At 39.6% G+C, this 22780-nt stretch overlaps 1 protein-coding gene across 1 annotated transcript in view; it reads right to left on the bottom strand.

Annotated features, from left to right (window-relative positions):
- Positions 1 to 22556, bottom strand: part of SUCLG1 (succinate-CoA ligase GDP/ADP-forming subunit alpha) — a 33051-nt gene extending 10495 nt beyond the window's left edge. The window contains exons 1-5 of the mRNA XM_082356065.1: positions 22399 to 22556; positions 12764 to 12867; positions 7662 to 7778; positions 5401 to 5613; positions 5210 to 5267 (exon numbers count right to left, since the gene is read on the bottom strand). Coding sequence (XP_082212191.1) covers positions 5210 to 5267; positions 5401 to 5613; positions 7662 to 7778; positions 12764 to 12867; positions 22399 to 22495 — 589 coding nt within the window. The 5' untranslated portion in view covers positions 22496 to 22556. The remainder of the gene's footprint in view (positions 1 to 5209; positions 5268 to 5400; positions 5614 to 7661; positions 7779 to 12763; positions 12868 to 22398) is intronic.
- Positions 22557 to 22780: the final 224 nt, after the last annotated feature.

Raw genomic sequence — 22780 nt, 5'->3', positions numbered from 1 at the left:
GAGAACCACCACCCTCTGAAACAAAATCTAATTCCAAGAGTTTTAAGACCATTCACTAACTGGATCCTATTCCACGACAAATGACAACCACTAACACCAACCCCCATCTGTCTCATCCGTCAGTTTTTCCCTATTCTTAGAGCTTTCTTTCTATCTACACCCTCTCTCCTTAACACAGTCCCTCCTCTGTGGGACCTTTCATAACTGAGAAGGTTAGGTAGGTCATGCCTATGTACGTATGCATTTGGTGCATTTAGCTTTTAAATAAAGTACAATCAGTAACTTAATTGTATATCTTTGTGTGAATTACCTAGTCTCCTTTCCACTCCTGACTCTTATGAATAGAATTATGATTGATTAATTGGTTCTTATGATAGAATTATGTTCTTGTTCCGGCAACACCCTAGATTACTGGGCAGCACAACTTTTATTTATTCTAGTCTTTTAACGGATCAGTATAATAGTGAATAGTAGCACTAGGATTTTGTCATTTTGTCATTCTTTTAAGGGGCTTTCATCTCATTATATAAGTGATATATGATTTATATAAATGCAAACTGCATACATTTAAGGTAATGAAAGCAATGTTTTTAGGGTAAATTACTCCTGCCATCCTTAAAGTATATATAGTAAAAGAGACTATCACTTAAAAATATGTATCATAAGGATACTTCTGCTTCCAAAAAGCAGAAGTATTTTCCTGTATTCTTCCTGCTAAGTACAAGTAAAAACCCTGGACATCATATATAAAACAAATATAAGAAATCTCTGAAAGATGGAGAGAAGGCAGAGTCACTAGGGACCTCGAGACTCAAGCAGTGACACAATGGTGAACAAACCACAAAGAGGATAAATCCAAAGAGATTCCCACCAAAACTCCTAATAAATAAACTTCAGAAAACCAAAGACAAAAAAAAAATCTTGAAAGCAGCAAGAGAAAAATAACACCTTACCTAAACAGGAAAAACAACTCAAATGACATCAGCTTTCTCATCAAAACCCATGGAAGCAAGAAGTGGAACAACATTTTTTAAGTGCTAAAAGAACTGTCAACCCTAAATCCTATACCCAGTGAAATTATCCTTTAGGGATGAAGGGGAAATAAAGACATTCTCAGATGAGGGAAAAGTAAATAATCTGTCACCAACAGTTCCATCATAAAAGAATGGCTAATGGAAGTTCTCTAAAAAGAAGGGAAATGATACCAAGAAGGAAGAACACAGCAATAAGCAAAACATGGATATAGATAAAAAGACTTTCTCTTGAGTGTCCTAAAAGGAAGAAATAAAACTGTCCCTATTTGTAGATAACATGATTGTCTACAAAGAAAATGCTAAGGAATCTACCAAGAAAACCCATTAGATTACAGCAACATTGCAAGATACAAGATAAACAAAAATCAATTGTATTTCTATACATTAGCCATGAGCACATGGACACCAAAATTAAAACACAATAAAATTTACAACTGCTTTCTTAAAAAAAAAGAAATATTTAGGTGTAAATCTAACAAAACATATACAGGACTTATATGCTAAAAACTACAAAATGCTTGTGAAAGAAATCAAAGACAATCTAAATAAATGAAAATATACTGCGTTCATGGATTGGAATAGTCAACATGTCTATTCACCCCAGATTGACACAGAGATTTAACACAATTCCCATCAAAATCCCAGCAAGAGTTTCTGTAGATAGAGACAAGATCATCTTCAAAATTATATGAAGTAAAGGAACTAGAAGAACTAAAATAATTTAAAAAAGAATAAAGTGCAAGGAAGCGATCGACCTAAAATTTCAAGACTTATCACTTAGCTATAGTATCAAGATTGTGTGGTGCTGGTGAAACCCAGAAACAGACCAACACAAATATGCCAACTGTTTTTCTGACAAAAATGCAAAAGCAACTCAATGGAAGAAAGATGATCTTTTCAATAAATGGTGCTGAAGCAACTGAACACAAGTAGATGAAAAAGAACTTTGATCTACGTCTCACACCTAGAAAAATTAACTGAAATTGGATCATGGGATTTAAATGTAAAACTACAAAACTTTCAGGAAAAAGAAAGGTATTTAAGGCTAGGCAAAGACTTATTGGTCCAAAGCATACTTCACAGGAGAAAAAAATTAGTAAGTTAGACTTCATCAAAATGAAAAACTCTTGCTCTCTGAAAGATCCTGTTAAGAGCGTGAAAACACAAGCTACAGAGTGGGAGAAAATATTTGTAAGCCACATATCCAACAAAGTACTAGTATCTAGAATATATAAAGAACTCTCAAAACTCAACAGTAAAAAAGCAAACAACCCAATTAGACCATGGGCAAAAAAACATGAAGAAACACTTCACTGAAGAAGATATACAGATGACGGACAAGCACCTGAAAAGACGTTCAATATCATTAGCCATTAGGGGAATGTAAATTAAAACTATTACAATGAGATATCACTGTACACTTATCAGAATGGCTAACATAAAAAATAGTGACACTACAAATGCTGGCAAGGATGCAGAAAAACTGGATCATACATACATTGGTGATGGAAATGTAAAATGGATAACAATTTGGCAATTTCTTAAAAAACATGCAACTATCATCCAACCTAGCAACTGCCCTCCTGGGCATTCATCCCAAAGAAATGAAGACTTGGGTTATATAAAAACGAGTACACAAATGTTTATAGCAGCCTTACTTGTAACAGTCCCAAACTGGAAACAATCCCAATATCTTTCAACAGATGAATGGTTAAGCACACTATGGCACATTTGTACCCTGGAATACTACTCAGGAATAAAAAGGAATGAACTACTGACACAACAATCTGGTGAATCTCCAGAGAATTGTACCCAGTGTAAACAGCCAATCCCAAAAGGCTACATACTACATGATACTATTTATATAGCATTCTGAAATTTAAAAATTTTAGAAATGGAGGATTATTAGTTTCCAAGGATTAAGAAGGGAGTGGGAGTAGGAGGGAAGTGGGTGTAGCTATAAAAGGGCAAGATGAGGGATTCCTGTAGTGATGGAAAAATTCTTTATGTCTGTATCAATATCAATATACTAGATGTGACATTGCATTATAGTTTTGCAAGATGTTATCATTGGGGGACACTGGATAAAGGGTACACAGAAATCTGTCTGTATTATTTCTTACAATTACATGTGAATTTACAATTATCTGAATATAAAAAGTTTAATTAAAATAAAATTTTTAAAAAGGATGTAGAAGTCAAGTATGTAACATGGTTGAGAGTAAAAAAAAGTCTAACATAAGTGAAAAAAATATTGTATCGTTAAATATCAATTTGGAATCCAATCTCTTTCTTCAATAACATTCAATTAGCTGTTATAGTTTCATTAGCTATCATTAACACAAACTAGAAAGCCACTATACTATTGTACTGCTATCATGTTACATTATGTCCCATTCAGAAATACCCAAGGGACTGAAAAATCCTTCCTTTCCCTAAACTCTTAGCTGAAGGATTGGAAGTCAATGAGGCTTCTGAGAACATTACTAGTATCAAAATAGGAATAGTTAGTACAAAAAATCATCTTTTCTCCTTCACCTCCTTGAAAATCTTGTAGTGTCAAATATTTTCTTTTAGGTGAATTTTTTTCTAAATCGTCTGAATTAAAGGTAGTCTCCCAGAGGACTTCCTCTTCAATGTGCTATGGCCATCTGGAGAACCAAGGTCTAAAGGACTTCCCTGAACTTTTCTTACTTCTTTTTGAGGTTTACGGGCACCTTAGAAAGCAGGGTAGTGATCGGAAAGGCAACGCAGTACAGGGCACACCTTATTCCATGCTCACCTAAGTCTACAGTAGTAGCCATTCAAAGCAGACTGAAGAGTAAAGAGTATTCAAATATGTGCAAAAGCATCAGTGCCTATGTGGATCAGGCCCCGACTAGAAATCAGGTGGCCTATGGAACTCCCTGTATCCTCCCTCATAGGAGAACTTGGTAAGTTCTCTACTGGCAGCAGGGCTGACAGCTCTAAGAGCCACTAGTAATAAAGAAAAATCATGACCTTTAACCCAGTCCTGTAAACTACACAACTGACATTTACTGACTATATTTAACTATTCTTACTTAGTATTTACAGTCACGGTTTATAGATAAAGTACTGTAAACTCTATTATGGTGGAGAAACAGTATAGCTTAGTGAGAGTTAGGTGTGAAGAGTCTAAAAACAGCCATAATGGGCTAACTCTGAAACGTTAATTTGGTTATTTCCTTGAGGAACTAAACAAGTAGCAGTACAATTTTCCCAAAACATTTTGAGGAAGCCTATAATATCCACTGAGACAAAGTAATTCTGACAGGACACAGAAAGACTAACAATAAAAATATTCACAGCACATATATCTGACAAAGAACTTATAGCCAGAATATTTACAGAACCCCCTATAATCAACAATTATATAAAAATTATATAAAAAAGACTACCCAATAAAAAATAATGTGTAAAAAACTTGAACAGATAATTCACAACAGAAGATTTATAAATGGCCAATAAGGACATGACATCATTAGTCATGGGGGAAACTCAAAACCATGAGATATCATTTTACTCCCAGTAGAATGGCTAAAATTACAGACCAACAATACCTAATGTCTGTGAAGATGTGGAATGACTGGAACATTCATACAGCGAGGGTGGGAGTGAGGAATGCACAGTCACTTTACAGAACTATTTGGCAACTTCTTAAAAAGTTGAACATACTTTGACTCTATGACTTAGCAATTCCATTCGTAGGCATTTAACCCAAGAGAAATACCCCCAAGAAGACCTGTACACAAAACTTCACCTTAACCTTATTCATAATGAATCAAACCTGAAAACAACAGAAACGTTTGTCAATGGGAGAATGGACAAATTGTGGTATTCAATAAAATATTACTTAGCGATAAAATAAAATTAACTATTGATCCATGCAAACACATGGAAGAATCCACAGTGTGCTGAGCAGGAAAAGAATCTTTAAAAAAAACCCCAAAACATCTTCACTGATTCTAGAGAATTAGTGTTTCTCAAACATCAATTCAGGACATAGAATCAATTCACTATAAAACTTCCCTGGTAAATTCTCTTATAGTTGAATTAATTAAAATGAATTTGATTTGCAGAGTCAAATTCTCTTTGTGAGTTTTGAGCTTAGGGCAAGGAATTATGTTTTTAAGCTATAAGAAATATATACTCACCAATTCTTCCTTTCTTGTGAATATGGCCAGGCATGATGCCAATTTTGCATTCTCCAGGCTGAAGGAAAGTAATTCATAGTTTCAGAAAAGTGAAAAAAAATTGTAACCCCTAGGTCATACACACAAATATACTTGGACTGATTCAAAGCTAGTTAGCCTTCAGAGGGCTTATTTTTGTTTTGTACACTCACATTGATGACTCCAGGGCAGTTTGGCCCAATCAGCCTGGTCTTTTCCTGGCGCAGCAGTTTGTGCTTGACCCGCACCATGTCCTGCTGTGGGATACCTTCAGTGATGCACACGACCAAGGACACTTCCGCCTCGATAGCTTCATTAATGGCAGCAGCAGCAAAAGGAGGAGGGACATAAATGACAGACGCTGTTGCTCCGGTCTGTTCTTTGGCCTGAAACATTAACCACGAGGCACTTTATTATTGGTTAAGTCAGAAACGTTGTAAAAGAAATTCAATACCATGATTTTAATGATGTCTTGGGGTCAGGAAAGGACATCACCAGGAGACATCGGATGTCTTCATTCTTCCCATTAACAAGTTCACTTTGCTGTCAGAAAAGAGCAGAGTAAGCACGGCCTCCTTTCTGCCCCCTTGGGACACCCTTCTGAATTGAAAGCTTCTGTGACCTCCCATTCCCTCAGGTGACAGCATGTCAGTACACCTGCAAGCACTGCCTGATTTGCATCTGTGTCCCCTCATTCCTGGGCCATGTTTATTTCTGTTGTTCTACAAGGCACTTACCACCTATTCAGTACCAAAGACCCTGCACCTCCCCAGGAGACAAGGACTAGTGAGCCCCAAGCTCCAGAACCCAGCTCTCAACCATCTGTTTAAAAATACATCAAACTTAATAAACAATATCAAGAGGCAGCAAAATGAAGTGGTTTTTTTCCTAGCTGTCAATTTTTATTCTAAATGCATGCTGATCAGAAATAAACTAAAATACACATGCATAGATGGCCACGGAATAAGAATGGGTCAAATAAGGTTAGCGTCTACTCTACATCACCCCTCACAATGCAAAGCACTGAAAGACCATCAGTTTGACCACGGTTCTCTGTCAGTGGTCTTTACATACTCTCTACATGTATCAAAACAGATGTAGCCTTCTACCCACCTCCACGTGTGGCCGTGTCTCTTCTCCTGAAAGCAAGCTCCTTGAAGACAGAGACTGTCAGTGACCTCTGGCTCTCCAAGAGTGGCAGCATCTATTCTGTGAGAGGCCCTGAGAGAGACTCTATACAGGCCTCGGATAAGGCTTCACCACCACCCTGCGTGCTTAGCATCCCCAGCTACCAGTCAAGATGCTGAGGCCAAGAAATACTAAATAACTTGCACGAGGTCACAGAGCTAGGAAGTGGCGCAGGCAAGACTCAACAATAAGTATATCTGATTCCAAAGCGTCAGTTCTTTTCAGCTACAGCAGGCTGCCTCCCTATAAATGTTAAAATGTAACTTAACCAAGATGTAAATCAAAACTTTTTAGAAGGCTGTGCCAGGGGGATTCATAATGGATACAAAAACCAAGTCACGGAACATACAGGTACAACTAGAAGGGACAGAAGTAGAAGGCAGTGTCTTTGAGAATCATCCCCAAATGACTCCCCACATTCCCAGCAACTTAGGGGCTTTCTCTACGGCACCCCTAATAAAAAGAGGTTATCTTGACAGTGACAGAAGAACAAGTCAAAGGATGTTGACTTGCCAGGGGTTAAAAATAATTCAAAACAATGTTTTTAAAAACTATGTTCAAGATGATAACAGAGAAGTGGGGACCAAAGGAAAAAAGCTAGGTTGGAACCAAGTGTAGGTATTTTATGGAAAATATCAGTACATCCCATGGGTTCCTACCCCGTAAGGCTACAAATCCTTTCAGCAGCTGGACTATGACAACAGGGCCTGTGCTGGCAAATAATGCTGCGTGAAAGGTGTCCCTCCTGCTCACTCAGAAAGCTCTGTGTAAGCGCAGCCTTGTCTTTAAAATGGGGATGATGACAGCACCTCCCTCGGGCTTGTGGTTCGGCCTGAATGAGGCCATGAATGCGAAGCACCTGGCACAGTGCCTGGCAAAGCACCCACTCGAAGCGAGTATTAGGGTAGGGGGTGGATGCTGACATGCGCACTTCTAACACCCCAGAAGAGGAAATGGTAAGGAAAGGAAAATAAGCCAAACAGAAGCCAAGCCACAGCACTTCTTCCCTAAAGGGCTGATGTATATCTACAGACAAAGATGACCCGGGCTGCGGAGAAAACATCCTGAGCCTACCTGACTAAAGTGAACACACTGGTTTTAACCGCAATTCAAATTTCTCTAGGTTACTGGAATTTTAAAAAGCAACGGACTCTCCCAAAAGGGGCACAATTAAGATCTTGAACCAAGGTGTGCTAGCTCTTCCCCTGCTTTTCTCTTCTTGCCAAACTCAGGTCCCATTAGTTACCTCCTTCACAGTACTGAAGACCGGTAAGCCCAGATGCGTCTTGCCTCCTTTCCCTGGAGTGGTTCCTCCAACTAATTTGGTGCCATATTCCAATGCCTGCTGGCTATGAAAGGTGCCCTGAGGGGAAAAAGCAAAGACTAATGAGAAAAGGCAGGCTGGGGAGCCTAAAGGCAATCTTCAGCAACTCGGAAAAGAATAACAAACAGGTTAAGTATTTCCCAGCAAACAGCCGTAACACATATCCAAGCATTCTCATCACCTTATTGAACACAGCTTTCACCCTTGAAGCAAAACAGGCCTCTGCGGGGCCAAAATAACTGTTTTTTTTAAGGGGGGGGGGGTCTCTTTTCACTCTGTTTTCAAATTTGGCTGATGATCAGAAACCCCCTGGTGTTTACCTAAGAAGAACACCTCTTTTTCACCGTTCCTCGACCCTTGATGTCCTCACATCCCTCTTCTACTCAGTTTAAAATCCATGGCCAATCACTATAATCACACAACCACCTTGGCTCTCCCTCACTTCAACTTACACATCTGGCAAAATCACAATCTTGGTTAAATCCAATTCTCCACCTACTCTAAGACTGCACATGCACCACTGAACAGTAGCTGGAGGAAAAATAAAATAAAACCATGCTAACTGGTCTCACTTTAAATTAATGATCCCAAACCTTAAGGGAGCCTTTAACGCTGCCCAGCCAGCATCCTGGATGTCCCTATCCATTTACTCTCCCACCTCAACCTCGGCACTACTGACATTCTGGACACACTGATGCGTTGTTATGAGAGGCTGTCCTGTGATTTGTACAATGTTTACCTCTACTCAGGAGATGCCAGTACAATGCCCTCCTCCCTACCCCAATCAGCTATGTTGACCAAAAACACCTCCAGGGATTGAAAGATTCTTTTTCACTAAGCTTCTGGGGCTCCTCCTCCCTGTTTTTCCTCTTCTCTTTCTTTCTCTTCCTAGACTTCTCTTTTTCATTTAAATGTGTGCCCTTGGTGAGTTCACCCCTCACCATGGCAATAAATATCATCCATATGGTGACCTCCCCCAAACACACAGACACACACACCTCCCACATACCTAGCCGAGACCTTTGCCTTGAACTCCATGCTCACACTGCCAACTGCCTACCTGACATCCCCACTTGCAGAACCAGTAGGCATCCCAAACTTAATGGGCCCAAAACCGAGCTCCTGATCACTCCCCTCCATGGTTTAGCCCACCTCAATTAATGAGAACTCCACTCCTAACAGATGTTCAGACCAAAACTACTCAAGTCATTCTTGATCTCTCTCCTTCTCTTATATCTCAAATCAGGGTACATTAGTCAATCTTATTGCCCTGCCTTCAGAACGTAACTGACAACATCTCACCCCTTCTACTGCTACCGTCTTGGTCTAAGTCACCATCAACTCTTGACAGAGTACTGCCCTTGCTCCCTTTCAACCTATTCTCAACACGGCAGCCAGACTGATCCTGTTACACGTCACTTCTCTGATCAAACTCTGCCAATAGTTTTCCATCTCATTCACAGCAAAAGCCAAACTCCTCACACTGGCCACCAAGTCAGTATTCAAGCTGCCTCCTCACAGCAGAACCCCTCAACGGCCCGACCTCGCTTCACCCACTGTTCTCCCATCGCTCATTCTACTCCAGTCATGCCGGCCTTGGGGCTGCCACACACAGCAGGCACGTTCCCACCTCCTGGCCTCACTGTCCCCTCTGGCTGGAACACACTTCCCCTAGACATCCACTTGACTCACCCCCACAGCTCCTTTAGAAGTTGACTCAGAGGTCAGGCTTCCCCTGAGCACCCACTGTAACTGCCACCACAACCCCACACACATACAGACACCTCCTTTCTCTGGTTTAGTTTTTCCACAGCACTTATACTTTCTAACGTACCACATAATTTACTCATTGATTTTGTTTCTCTCCCCTGCCACTCCATGAAGGCAATGATTTCTATCTACTTTGTTCACTGAGAGATGGCACCTAAAGCAACACATTACATACAGTAGGCACTCAATAAGTAGTTGTTGAAAACTGAGTGGATCTATGCGGTCATTCTACAGGGACCAGAAAATGCTGACTCAACTACTCAAGTTCTATTTCTTAATTCAACGTCTTCATTTTTCAAAACAGGAAACTTAGTCCCAAGCATGTTAACTGACTTATCTTAAGTCAGTGATAGAGTTTTGGAAAGGACCTCAGATCAGTGCTCTCTCTTTAGAGAAGTGCCATTCAAAGTGTCATCTGTAGATGCTAACGGGTCTGCAGTGAGATAAACGCAAAACGAAAAAAGAATGACAAAAAAAAAAAAAGAAAAATCTAATAAAGAAAACAAAAATAAGTGAGAATGTTTGCAGACTTTTATAGCAATATGATATTGCTATGACTTTTACAGTATTTTGTAAAAAGTATTCATCTGCATTAGATTGGTGATAAAACAAAGACACACCCAAACTGGTCTTTCATTCCAGATAGTTAGAGAAGCACTACCCTAGACTACCACACTGTTACATAAATTCCAATGGACAAATTTTTAGTCCTAATGTAGTGCTTAAACAGGGATAACATTTCCCGTTAATAAGCTTCTTTCCCGTAATTTTCCCATTATCACCATCCAGTGCACAGTTAAGAATAGTGATAGTTTTTAGCAGCTCATAACAGCCAGTTCAAGAAATACCACCCACTGGAAATCTGCATTTTTGGGATTTGCTCTGAAATACAAATATTCCTCACTCATATGTGGAGCAATGTGTACACTGAAAAAAAAAGAACTAATGAGACAAAATGCAGATTCTCTACAGAGATAAACTCTAAATTTCAGACCTCATCGTTACCTCTATAAACAGAAACTTAAAACCAACAAATCTGAGACAATTAAGGCTCCCAATTACTCTAAAAACAAAAGTGAATGGGAAATAGTGTATTTGCCAGTAACTCAGAGACACTGAAACCAACCTTGGATTTCAATATTTAGGCAAATCATCATCTAATTTATGAAGCAGAGACAGTTCCAAATAGTGCTTATAGCATGGACAATGGTTCTTAAAAAAAAAGGTCAGAGGTTAAAATGTTGTAGGATTGTATAAAGCTTAGTAAACAGAAAAACAAAATCATACATAATAAACTTAGGTGGAGAATTTGGGTTAATCAAACATTTGATTATATGCTAATAAAATTAACATCTATCCAAAAAGGGACTAAATATGATTTTAATTGGCAGAGGAATGATAAAATGTACTTCATATTTTAGATGAGCATCAACTTTCTTTAGAAGGTATACATGTGGAAATGATATTCATAAAACATATGGCTATCAGAATAGGTAAACCAATTTTACCTATGAACAAAATTTCAAAGTTTGGGGTGTTTCTTTTTTCGTTGACAGTGGATTGTTTTTTTTAAGACAGTAGAGGAATCGGAGAAAAAGAAGAAAGGTCCACTGCAATTCACATTTTTGTGCCCAGTTATTTCAAAAAAAAGTCAGGAAGCAAAAGGACATTTCACATGAACAACCTTCTAATCAAATTCATTTTTTAAAAAGAACTACAAAATTTTAAAGCAATTCCTAAGTACTTTAAAAACAAAAGTTATAGAATTCTGGATATTTAGGTATCATCCTCTAGATCAGGGGTTAGTAAAGTATGGCCTGAAGGACTTGACTTGCCATTGGTTTTGTGAATTAAGTTTTACTGGCATACCCATTCACTGACATATTACCTATGGCTGCTTTTGCTGTTCCAATACTACCAAGTAGCTGTAACAGAGACTGCATGGCCTATTAAGCCTAAAATGCTTACAATCTTGTCTTTACAGAATACGCTTGCCAACTCTTGCTCTAGATCACCAAAACACTGCAGAATGGACATGATAATTCTTTTAATCATAGAAAAATCATTAACTTTTAAATTACACAAAAATCATTAATCGCTTTTATTTTGCCATATCTCCTTTAATAATGAAGGAAGGGATACTTTGGGTTAAGGCTGATGGCTATCTTCTAATTGATTTGGTAGTATTCCCTCATTTAAAAAAAAAAATCTGTGCATCTACTATGGTGAAACCATAAATGTGTACAAATGTTTTAAAGGGCAACTTAGCAATAGCTGTTAAAATTTTAAATACACAGAACCTTTGACACCCATTTTTACTTTTAGGAATCAATTTAACAGACATATATGTATGATATATATTATATACTGTATAATTCGTTTATATATATATGTGTGTGTGTGTATATATATATATATATACACACACACACACACACATAGAGAGAGAGAGAGAGAGAGAGAGGGAGAGAGAGAGTGTTCTGTAAAACAAACTCTGTAGAATGCCCATTATATAAGTGTACATATGTTTGTATGAGCAAGAAAAATATCTGGAAGGATACATGTCAACTTGTTATCAGAAGGAATTCCAGAGCAGTAGAATGGTAGGAAGGAAGGACAGGAGATTCTTATGTTGCATTTTTTTGTGGAATCACATCACAGTTGTATTTAAACTTACGTAAATTCTATGATGTAGGCAGAGGATAGGGAGAGAGAATGAATATAAATGAAATACTTCAGGCTATTTTGCCTGCTATTCCCCTGAAGACCATTTGCCCAGAGAGTACAAGATGGGAAAAATCAATGTACTACTTCCTCTGCCCATCACAGTTCCCATGAGCCTCTCTGGGTTTGAGCATTTCCCCACACCGATCTGTGCTTAGCTGCGAATTTTTTTTGTACAAGGCCTAAACACAAGCCATCGGCCTTACCTAGTGCTTAATTAAAGAAACAGTGATCTGTTCCAATGTTGGAGAAAAACCAGTTGTGTTATACTTGCTGAAAGAAAATATGTGGGTTTCCAACATAATACTGTACTCCTAGGGAGGGATTTTCAAGGTAACATTAAATACAATTTTCATCTTAGAGGCTGACTATAGCACCTAACCCCCTCCTGAAATACAACTCCATTGCTGTACTGTATACTCTTCTGCTACAAACTGTATTATAACTTTTGTGACTTTAAAACAATAGAAAATAATTCAATGTTTTTGTATCTCTAATATACATCTTTTAAAAAGTCTTGATACACATACCTGTTTACCAGTGAAACCCTGGCAAATAACCTTCGTATCTTTATCAACATAGAGATGCTTCCTGGAAGCTGTATAGGAGCAATGCCGAATTCCATTCTGCTGCACTGAAAAGTAAAGAAAATATGACACATTATAATTTTTCCAAACTTTTGGACTATGAATTTAACCTGGTGACAAAAAAAAATATCCTCTAATTCAGGAGCTATCTTGTGATAATGGCAACTTTAAATGTCACTTTTTAAATAAGATGTATTAAATACAAAAACTGATTAAAGAAACAAACAAAAAAAGACACTGTTCTATTCTCCAGAATCCCCTCTTTACTGAGAACCACAATTTTGTAGCGTTTTCTGAACTGAGAAAGAAAAGGTTAAGTTTATAATTTTTCTTCCTCAGAAAGAAACCAGGGGCTCACATAAACAGCTCAAATTAAATCCAGGAACTAAAAACTAGGTATCACTCTTACTAATAATGTTTACTAAACAGCCACATGCTTTCCCCATTTGACCCAACATTTTTAAGCCCAACATCTATAAGCAAAAGATGAGCTAAGAGGCAAACTTTGTCAGAATTACTAAGAACTACTTTGCAACTCATTCCCCAGTAATAATATTAACATTAAATGTTAAGTCATAGAATAAAACTTGTCTAAAATATAATCCAAAATTACTTAATTTGGTCTCTTCTGATTAAGTCTCAAGACCTCACATATAAAGGAAATAGGGAAAATAAAATAAATAGGAAAAGTAGATGAGGGAGAAACATGTAAAAAATATCTAAGTTATTGTCAGCAAACTACTACCTCAGTGAAAACTGAGAAATCTTAAGTAGCTCCTAAAGCCAGCTCCCCATATTTCAAATATCAGCAGAAAGTAGAGCACAGATGATTTATGTGGGCTACCTTCTAAACCCCCATTAGAATCCCAACCTGCTGTCTCTGTGGTCCATTTCAAAGTGTCAGCCCTTTCAAAGTGCCAGCACCTACCACTAAGGTAGCCCATGAAAGCTAGGCCCAGAAAAGAATACCTCATCATAAATTTGTCCAGGGTCCACTCAATGCTTTTTGTCCTGAATCACTGCTCATACCCTCCTAAATCCTCAGATCTCAGATTCCGTAACTGATCTGCTTCTGGCCCTTTGAACACCCCTTGATTCATCTCCAGCTCACGTACTGACCTCAGCTTCCAACAACTTTGAATTTTGTAGTCCCCTGTACCTCTAAGGAAGAGACAGGCCCGGAATCTGCCCTGACCAACCAGGAGAGAAGTATTCTGTGTGCACACAGATCAGCTGCAATCTTGGCCTAGACTCTGCTGAACAAGGGACCCTGAGGGAGCACTGAGGGTCAAGTCCTGGCCCGGTGAGCGCAGCTAAGCACCTTAACCTGGGCCAGTGAACACTACGACAGGAACTGTGGCCTGAGAGCCCACCCTAGCCAGTGCTTGCCCTTGGCTCCCAGTTCTCCCAGCTGGAGACACAGAACCACAATACCTGTGGAAGAACTTTACTCCCCTCTGCTATTCTTGTCAGGACTTGCCCAACAGTCCCTCCCACTCCTGGAATACTCAATAAATAGTCCATCTATCAGGAGTTTCCAGACAGGAAAGGTACAAGATTTGATTACAAGAGCAAATAAGATCAGGACATCTGGAGCCCATACTTGATAAAAGGAAATACTTGCTTTTTGAAGGTAAAGTTTAGTCTTCCACAAGTACTCTTACACTCTACCTTAACAAAGGAGACATCAGACAGTTCAATTCTCCTTCCATGGGGCAGAAGTGGCCCTGTCGCCCTGAGAAAGCACAGGTCTGCCTACATTCATAAAGCATGGCCTCAATACCAGAACAACTCCTATCACTACCTTCTCCTATTCCTTCTCCTACTCCAGACCTCCTGGATCAACTCTATGGAGCTCAAGACTTCACAGTACCAGAACTCTGGTGCTCATAAAAGCTACATCCGCCAAGTATGACGAATAGCAGCTCACCCACCAGACAGCCTTGTGGCCCTCTGGTATTGCTCAACTTGTACAATGACCCTGCCGTTCTACAGCAGCTAGTGAAATGGATCTTGGGAGATTTATCATGCATATGTGTGTGCATGTGCTCTTCCCATCTACTGTATGAGCCCATACCTAGGCTTCAGGTAAGCTAGAACTAATAGACTATCATCACCTTTGAGCCAACCCCAAAATACATGTTCAAAGATAAGGAAATGAAATTCCTGACCACATTCTGTCCCAGCGAGAAACCTGTACAATGCCAGACAAGGTGTCACTGGTACTGAAATGAGAGGATGCTAGAATCAAGCACTTACGAAACCCACAGAAAAACCTGAGGCACCCAGCAAGCCATGGTGCTCCATAATCACCATAAATGCCTTTTTAATTCCAGATACTGGAAGACGAATCTGCCCGATCTCTGGCCCTTTACACCATGCACACTCTCCCGGTTGCCATGGCTGTGAGGAGGACCCCAGACACCTGCCACTCCATGCCACCATGACACAGGTAACAACTGGTGGCCCTATTTAAGGTAATACTGTTATCAAATCAATTGTAAGTCTTACCATTGGTGACATCAGAGAATCAAGGAAATTCTTTCTCTTTTGCCATTTGTTTCCACTTAGATAGAAATAATGCAAAATATGTTTCTACTCCAAGTAAAACTCACCCAATTTTAAGTCACTTATGTCATTTTCCTTATTCTTCCCCACCACAGATAATCCAAGCCCAGAATCACAGGTTGGAGGCTCCCCAGCGAAAGCAGCCTCTCCTCATCCCCACCTCTGCACCGCTTCGCCTTCCCTCCCACAATCCCACCACTCTCTAACCCGGCAAACTACCAGCTGCTGTAAATATTAAATCCGTCAGACTGGTCACTTTCTTTCCCTGTTTGATTTCTTCTCCATCCAAATTATCAATCAAATGCCTTAATTAAAAAAAAAAAAGCCTATTCTACCTCTGCTGAGAATGTAAAGTGGTTTAAGTACAAATTTTCAATCGTCTGTCCACTGCTTAAAGAAGCCCAATCACATTTTGGTTTTAAACACAAACCTGATCTCTATGACAAAACCACCAAATAACTACAGTAAGCTATTTCCTAAAAAAAAGCCTTGAACACAGGACATATGTTAGTGGCCAAACTATCTTACAAATATTTCTCACCTTTCAATCAGAGTCAACGTACTCAATCTCCTGAGAATTTCTCTTGCATTAATTCATATAAGTTCACATTTAAATAAAACATTGTACAGTGAGGAATCTTTAAATCTTCACATCACATTCATGACTTGTGAATATAATGGGGGGTTTGTAGGGGATCTGAGATTAAGAAGAATGGAAACTGTGAACACTTTCATGTGGTATCTAATCATAAGCACCACACCTGCACACTGAAGAGTGCACATATTCTGTTACTTTCTTTACTGCATTATTGCTAAGTAAAATTATTTCAGGCTAAGTTTTCTTTCAAGATTATTTTAAGTCTCATCTAAATACTTTCAGAACTTCTAACTATAAATTCCATGAGTGTAAGGACCATGTCTTGTACACCTTGGTGTCTCCCATGGCATACGGTACAGCGCCTTATGGAGTAGGTGCGCAGGAAATGTTTGACTGAATTTCAGGACAAGAGATAGGATCTATGAGAAGAAACACATATAAATATCAGAAGTTCCATCTCTTTTTGTGTGAACTGGAAAAATGTCCATCTTGAACTCCCATTACCAGGAAAGAGGGGAACAAAACCTACATCTATTTTTGTACATGCAAAGATTATTGGTTTCCCAAAAATTCATACAAAGAGTCCAGCCCTAAATGCTACTAGCAATCCTCAAAGTTGTATCAATGTAGTACAAATTCCATGCTAACCTTTTTTTCTTTTTAACAAATGAAATCCAGGAAGCAATAATGTAATACAGATGGACTATTTCACTACAGAAGAAAAGAACCTAAAGCAAAACACAGCATAGTCAGAGGTAAAGGCAGTGACAGACCAGGAGAGCGGTTTCATAACACGTAACAGGCAAGGAGGACAACCTTAGCAACCTGAGCAACACCAGGGGCCAACAGGACGGAGGGGACCAAAGCCGAACAGAAAAATGGACAAAGGCCATAAACAAGAAACACAATTGGTGACAGATAAATGGTAAATCAACATATGACGTGATATCTGACTTCACTAATATTAAGAAAATGAGTATTTTAAATTAAATATTAGGGCAGCAGGAAAGCCCGAAGTCGGCCACCAGGCAGAATTTCCCAGTGGTGAAGGCCTTGGGTCATCTCCAGAGAATGTGGGTGGAGTCGCCTTCTCTTCAGGTTCTTAGAAATAGGCTAGCCTAAACTTGGGACTGCATCTCAAGCAGCTGAAAGCATAGCCCAGGAACCAGACAGGCCTGGGCTTAAGTTTAGGGGGCAGGTCTTTTGATCTCCCTTGACCTTGGTCTTCCCTTCTGTAAGTGGAGTCACAGCTGCTCACTAGGAGGCTGTGATGCTGATATGAGATGACGCCCGTAACCTGGGTAGCAAAGTGCCGGGTACACTCCCTAAACCGGGTTCACATCCTACCTAAGCACAAAAGTCAATCATTTCCTAAAAAGAGAGAACATACAATTCATATTTTAAAATCAAATAAGTCCAATCAGAAGTGTTTTATGTCTCATGCATATCCTATACATGTTTATGTATAAATATACTAATCCATGTCTACATATAACATATAGTAGGTACACATATACTAGTAAATTTTTACCATCTAAAACATTTTTAAAGGTGCATCCACACTGCAAAAATGGGGATAATAATATTATATACCTCACAGGCCATATGAGAATTAGATGAGTTAATAATATATAGAGCATGCAGAATAATACTTAGCTATTTTACTATTAGCTATTTATTACTGACATAGAATGAAAAGACCAAACTGCTTTGAGATGTTCACTGTGCCAGGATGTCTGCCAGACACAAGGGGTTCAGGGGTAAACAAGATGGACTGAGGCCCACGTGAAGCTTCCTGCCCTGTAAGACAGCTAAACATTAAACAAAGAAACGCAAAACCACAAAAGTGCCAACTGTAATAAAGGCTGTGAAGTAAAGGGACTGAGTAATCTGAGAGAGAAATTTGTAGCAGTCAGCCACATGCAGAGTCCTCTCCCCTGCAGAGAGCAACCACACCATTTGCAAGATGGCTGCAGGGTGGATGCAAGCTGTGGCCAAAAAGCACCTGCCCGGATGGGACTCAAACCACAGATGGCATTGTGTGACCAGTACTGTGCTCCTAACCAGTAACCTGAGACTGTTCATGAAAATACTCCTCCAACTCCCCTCTCAAACTATGTCCTTGTTACTCACTTATTCCTGCATGTATTCCTGATTTTAACAAATGTATACTTATTCATCATATGTATTATGCATATATAATCTGCAGGCTATTGGGGTCCTTACCTACAGGACCTTAAAGTATAGCAGAGTAGCTCAGCAGCCACTTACTTCCAAACCCCAAACAATCCACCATTCAGATGCGAAATTATATATTCATTCAGTATTTACTTACAAATGAAGTGTAATTGGCTCTAAGTATCATATTTCATCAAATCTAAAACACCACTGATTTTAACAAGCACTATTAAGCACTAGTATGAAAAAAATGCTGCCAATTTACTGTAAGATACCATCAATTACCAGATACATCCCAATTTCAGAAATGTTATAATGTACAAAAATGTAGGTCTATGGCAACAAAATGCCTGTCCTTTGGTGAAATGAAATTCTTCCCCTATACTTAGAGAAATTATTTTTAACATCCCCAATTAAGTTTTTATGGAAAAACAAGTTTGAGGTCAGAAAATCTAGTCACTTTCTCATGGCTACATTGATATATTTAGATCGAGGCCATTTTGTATTTCTGGAATAAAGATTTGGTTCTTGGATGCAATGACAAGAGATACTAGGTATCAGAAACATCACTACTGAGGGTCCCCTTTTCCAAGTTATACTTCTAAATGTCTTCCGGATTCCAAAAACAGTCTTACACAACTTGGCAAACACATGGAAAAAGCAGGTGACACCTTTGAGCTGAGTAGTAACCTTCTCAACAAACCAGTGAGGATGCCAAAGAAAAAGAAAAATCAGAGCTTCAAAAAAAGAAGGCTCAGAGTATCACCCAGCATGTATTTAGTAGAAAGGACACTGCAGAGTCAGAAGACCTGAGCTCTAGTACCCATTCTGATATTGGCTAGGAAACTTTTGGGGCTAATTTCCCCTTCTGCCAAACACAGGTATGGGACCAACTGGCATGTAAGGTTCACTTTTTGGCATCAAAACACCGTAATTCTGAAGTTCAAAAATACTGGCTCTTGAATAGACATTTTTCCAAAGAATACATACAGATGGCCAGGTACATGAAGAAGTGCTCAACATCACTAATCATCAGGGAAACACAAATCAAAACCACACTGAGATTTCACTTCACACCTGTTAGAATGGCTATTATCAAAAAGACAAGAAATAATAAGTGTTGGTGAGGATATGGAGAAAGGAAACCCCTGTGTGCCTTTAGTAGGAATGTTATTGGTGCAGTCACTACGGAAAACAGTACTGAGGTTCCTCAAGGTATTAAAAATAGAACTGTCATATGATCCAGCAATTCCACTTCCAAGTATTTATCTGAAGGAAATGAAAATCCTCTTGAAAAGAAGTCCCACGTTCATTGCAGCACTATTTACAATAGCCAAGATATGGAAACAACCTAAGTGTCCATCGATAGAAGAATGGATAAAGAAAACGTGGTATATTTATTAATATGCACACACAGACACACAATATGGAATATTATTCAGCCATAAAAAGAGAAAATCTTGCCATTTGTGACAACACACATGGACCTTGGGGGCATTACCCAAAGTAAAATAAGTCAGGCAGAGAAAGACAAATACTGTATGACCTCACTTATATGTGGAATCTAAAAAAAAAAAAGAAAGAAAAACACAAAACCTGAGCTCCCATGTAAAGAAAACAGATTGGTGGTTGCCAGAGTTGAGGGGGAGGGGGCAAGTGGCTAAAGAGGGTCGAATGGTACAAACTTCCACTTATAAAATAAGTCATGAGGATGTAATGTACAGCATGGTGACTATAGTTAATACTATATTGCACATTTGAAAGTAGCTAAAAGAGAGCAGATCTTAAAAGTTCTCATCACAAGAAATAAAAATGTGTAATTATGTATGGTGATAGATATCACAATAGACAGATATTACAATATATACAAATATCAAAATATTAGGTTGTACACCTAAAACTAATATAATGTTTTACGTCAATTATACCTCAATAAAAATAAAAAATACTAGCTCTTCTTCCCTATTTATTCTCAAAGATCCAACTTACAGGAACTACTGGCTTATGTTTAAAGCAACCTTGCACTACCTCATACTTCTTGAAAAGTTTCACTATTTCAGTTTCAAAGGTGCTTATAAAATCCTTAAGCTTTCTCATGGAAGAAATCTTTCTCATTTTTCATTTTATTTTCTCTCCCCACTTCAACTGGGTTCTTTCTCTTTTTTCCTAAGAACTGGTTTTTTTGGTTCAGTAATTTCTATTGATAAATATTCTAAGCTGCCCCCAACAGGTCTCTGGAAGGCATCTACAAGTGTTTGGGGTTTTTTCCTAACTCAAATCAACATTGCAACAACTAAGACCTTCAGCACAAAATGTACTAACAATTAAAACTTAAGAGAATAAAGGGGACAAAACTCCCTAGCAACTCTAGTTCTATTACTAACCTCAGAGACTAAATAATTTGTGACTGCCTTTAAAAGAAGTTTGCAAGGTGATACTGTTATGGCTGCAGTTTTTCTACTGTGAGTGGAAATGGGCTTAGAAATGTGGCATGGGAAAAAATTTTGGGAGATTTAGAGGTTTCTGAACATTAACCCTAGAGTTTGTAACCTCTCTAATGTAAGAGATACCTTGGTTTAGATCTCAGACCTCTCAAACCATTAGTGACAGGGTAATCACGTGACTAGGATAATTCAAGGCCACTCCAGCAACAGAAGCTAAACTAGATGACCTCTTAAGGCCTCAGGATCCTGAGAGTCTAGGAATAAGGAAGTTCCAGTTATGTGAGAACAGGATTGTTAAGTATTGCTAAGGGTGGATTCAAGATCCTGATCTTTTAGACACTCTTTCTTTCTTCTCTAGACTCTGCTCCTAAGACAGCAAAGGATTTTTCAGAAATTCAGACAAGCAAGACCCCAGAAGAAAAAGACATCGGTATAACTAATCCCTTTTCTCCTTCTGCCTACAACATACTAAATTATCCTTTATATTATATAATAAAAATCTCCAGAAAACTTTCCCAAATAAACCCAACTTCTTCCTACTTGCTAAGGTTTGTCCTCAAGTGATCTGGTAACTAAGTGTAGCTACAGAGTGTACAGTCACCATTGTACACTTTTAAAATGTAATCTTCTCAGGAAATGAACTAAGTCTCATCCAATATTCAGTAGCAGCAGTAGAATTAGAAGCAAAGCAGAAGAAAGGGAGAGAGAAGAAAACTAACTTCGGTTGAGTGTCTATTACATTCCAGGTGCTTTATATAAATTGTTTCACTTATTCTGCATGGTGAACCCAGATCATCCTCTACTTCATCATTTCTAGGATGCACACTTGTTTCATTTGTTTAAACATTTCTTAAATCTGGATGCAACTGATAACCAATGGTGTGTCACAATTTTAATTAGCAATCATTTCCCACTTTTAGTGGTAGACCCAACAGCAGTGCATCTTACAAGTGATGGTGTCTCAGATTCATTAAAATATGGTAATGTTTTCATGGTACGTGACACAGAAATTGAAAAATAGATTTAGAAACATCCCCCAGAGTTATTACATAGACTGTACAGGACTAGCCAGACTTCAAACCCTGATGTGGCCGGTTCCAAAGTCTTTTCCTACACAACCTACCTAACAAACACAGAGACTTTGAACACAGCAAGAATTTTCAGCAGTCAGCGTTACTAGCAAGCTTGGGTGTTAAGTTTTCAGGAACTGAAGAATTCACACCGCCTGATGGAGACATTACAAATAAGTTGGTTAAGGTCCCAGCCAACCCTAAGCTTCTAGGAGTTTTCTGGGCTGTGCACCCTTCTGGAGATTCACCCTACAGTCTACGGAAAGGACAATTAAAAGTGTACGACCGTCTTGTACAAGGCTCAGCCTCATCCTCCAATTTCCTACTGATATCCTCCCCCTACCTCTCAACCCACTCACCCTCCCAGCTGAGTTCATCCTGGACCACCTCACGTCTCACGCCCCAAAAGAACCTGTCTAGATGCCGCCCCCATCCCGCCGCCACTCATCACCGTGGGATCAAGGGTGTGCCCCCGGATCTGCAGGGCTCCCAGACCCGAATCCTGGCTCAGCCACTCAACGTCCCTGCCCGCCAGCTGCATAAGCCAGGCCCCCGCCCCACATATCCAGCAAAGCTTCCTCCATCCCAGGGGGTCCCCGACTTGGGACCCCCGCCGAGGTCCGGCCCCAGAGGGCCCAGCCGCGTCCTAGATTAGGACGCCGGGCCCGGGGGGCCGGGAACTCGCGGAGGCTTGGAGGACAGAGCCCCGGCCGGACTCACGGAGGAAAGCGCGGGACAGGAGGCGGGCGGCGGCGAGGCCGCTGCTGCCAGAAGTCATGGTCGCAGCAGCAGGGGCAGCGGCGAGGGCTGCGGTCATCCGCCAATGACACTCCCAGGCCCCCGGGAAACCCGGCCGGGGCCGAGGCGCGAGGAGGAAGTGGGTGTCCAGAGCATTCGCCGGAATGAATGTCCCTCCGCAGAGATGTCTTCACCCAACACTGCGTCTCGCAGGTGAAGGAGAAAAAGGGCATCTTAACGAAGAAGTAGACAATAGCTCGTCTCTTCCCCGGAAACGTGGGTTTGATTCAACATTAATAACAACAATAACAACGGCAGCTCAAGGGAAACCCCACTGAGGCCGGCCGGCGCGGGGTATTGTGGG

This window comes from Balaenoptera borealis (genome assembly GCF_965194805.1).
Source record: "Balaenoptera borealis genome assembly, chromosome: 15".
NCBI lineage: Eukaryota > Metazoa > Chordata > Mammalia > Artiodactyla > Balaenopteridae > Balaenoptera > Balaenoptera borealis.
Note: the sequence above shows the minus strand (reverse complement) of the source record. Positions and strands in the feature narration are given on the sequence as shown.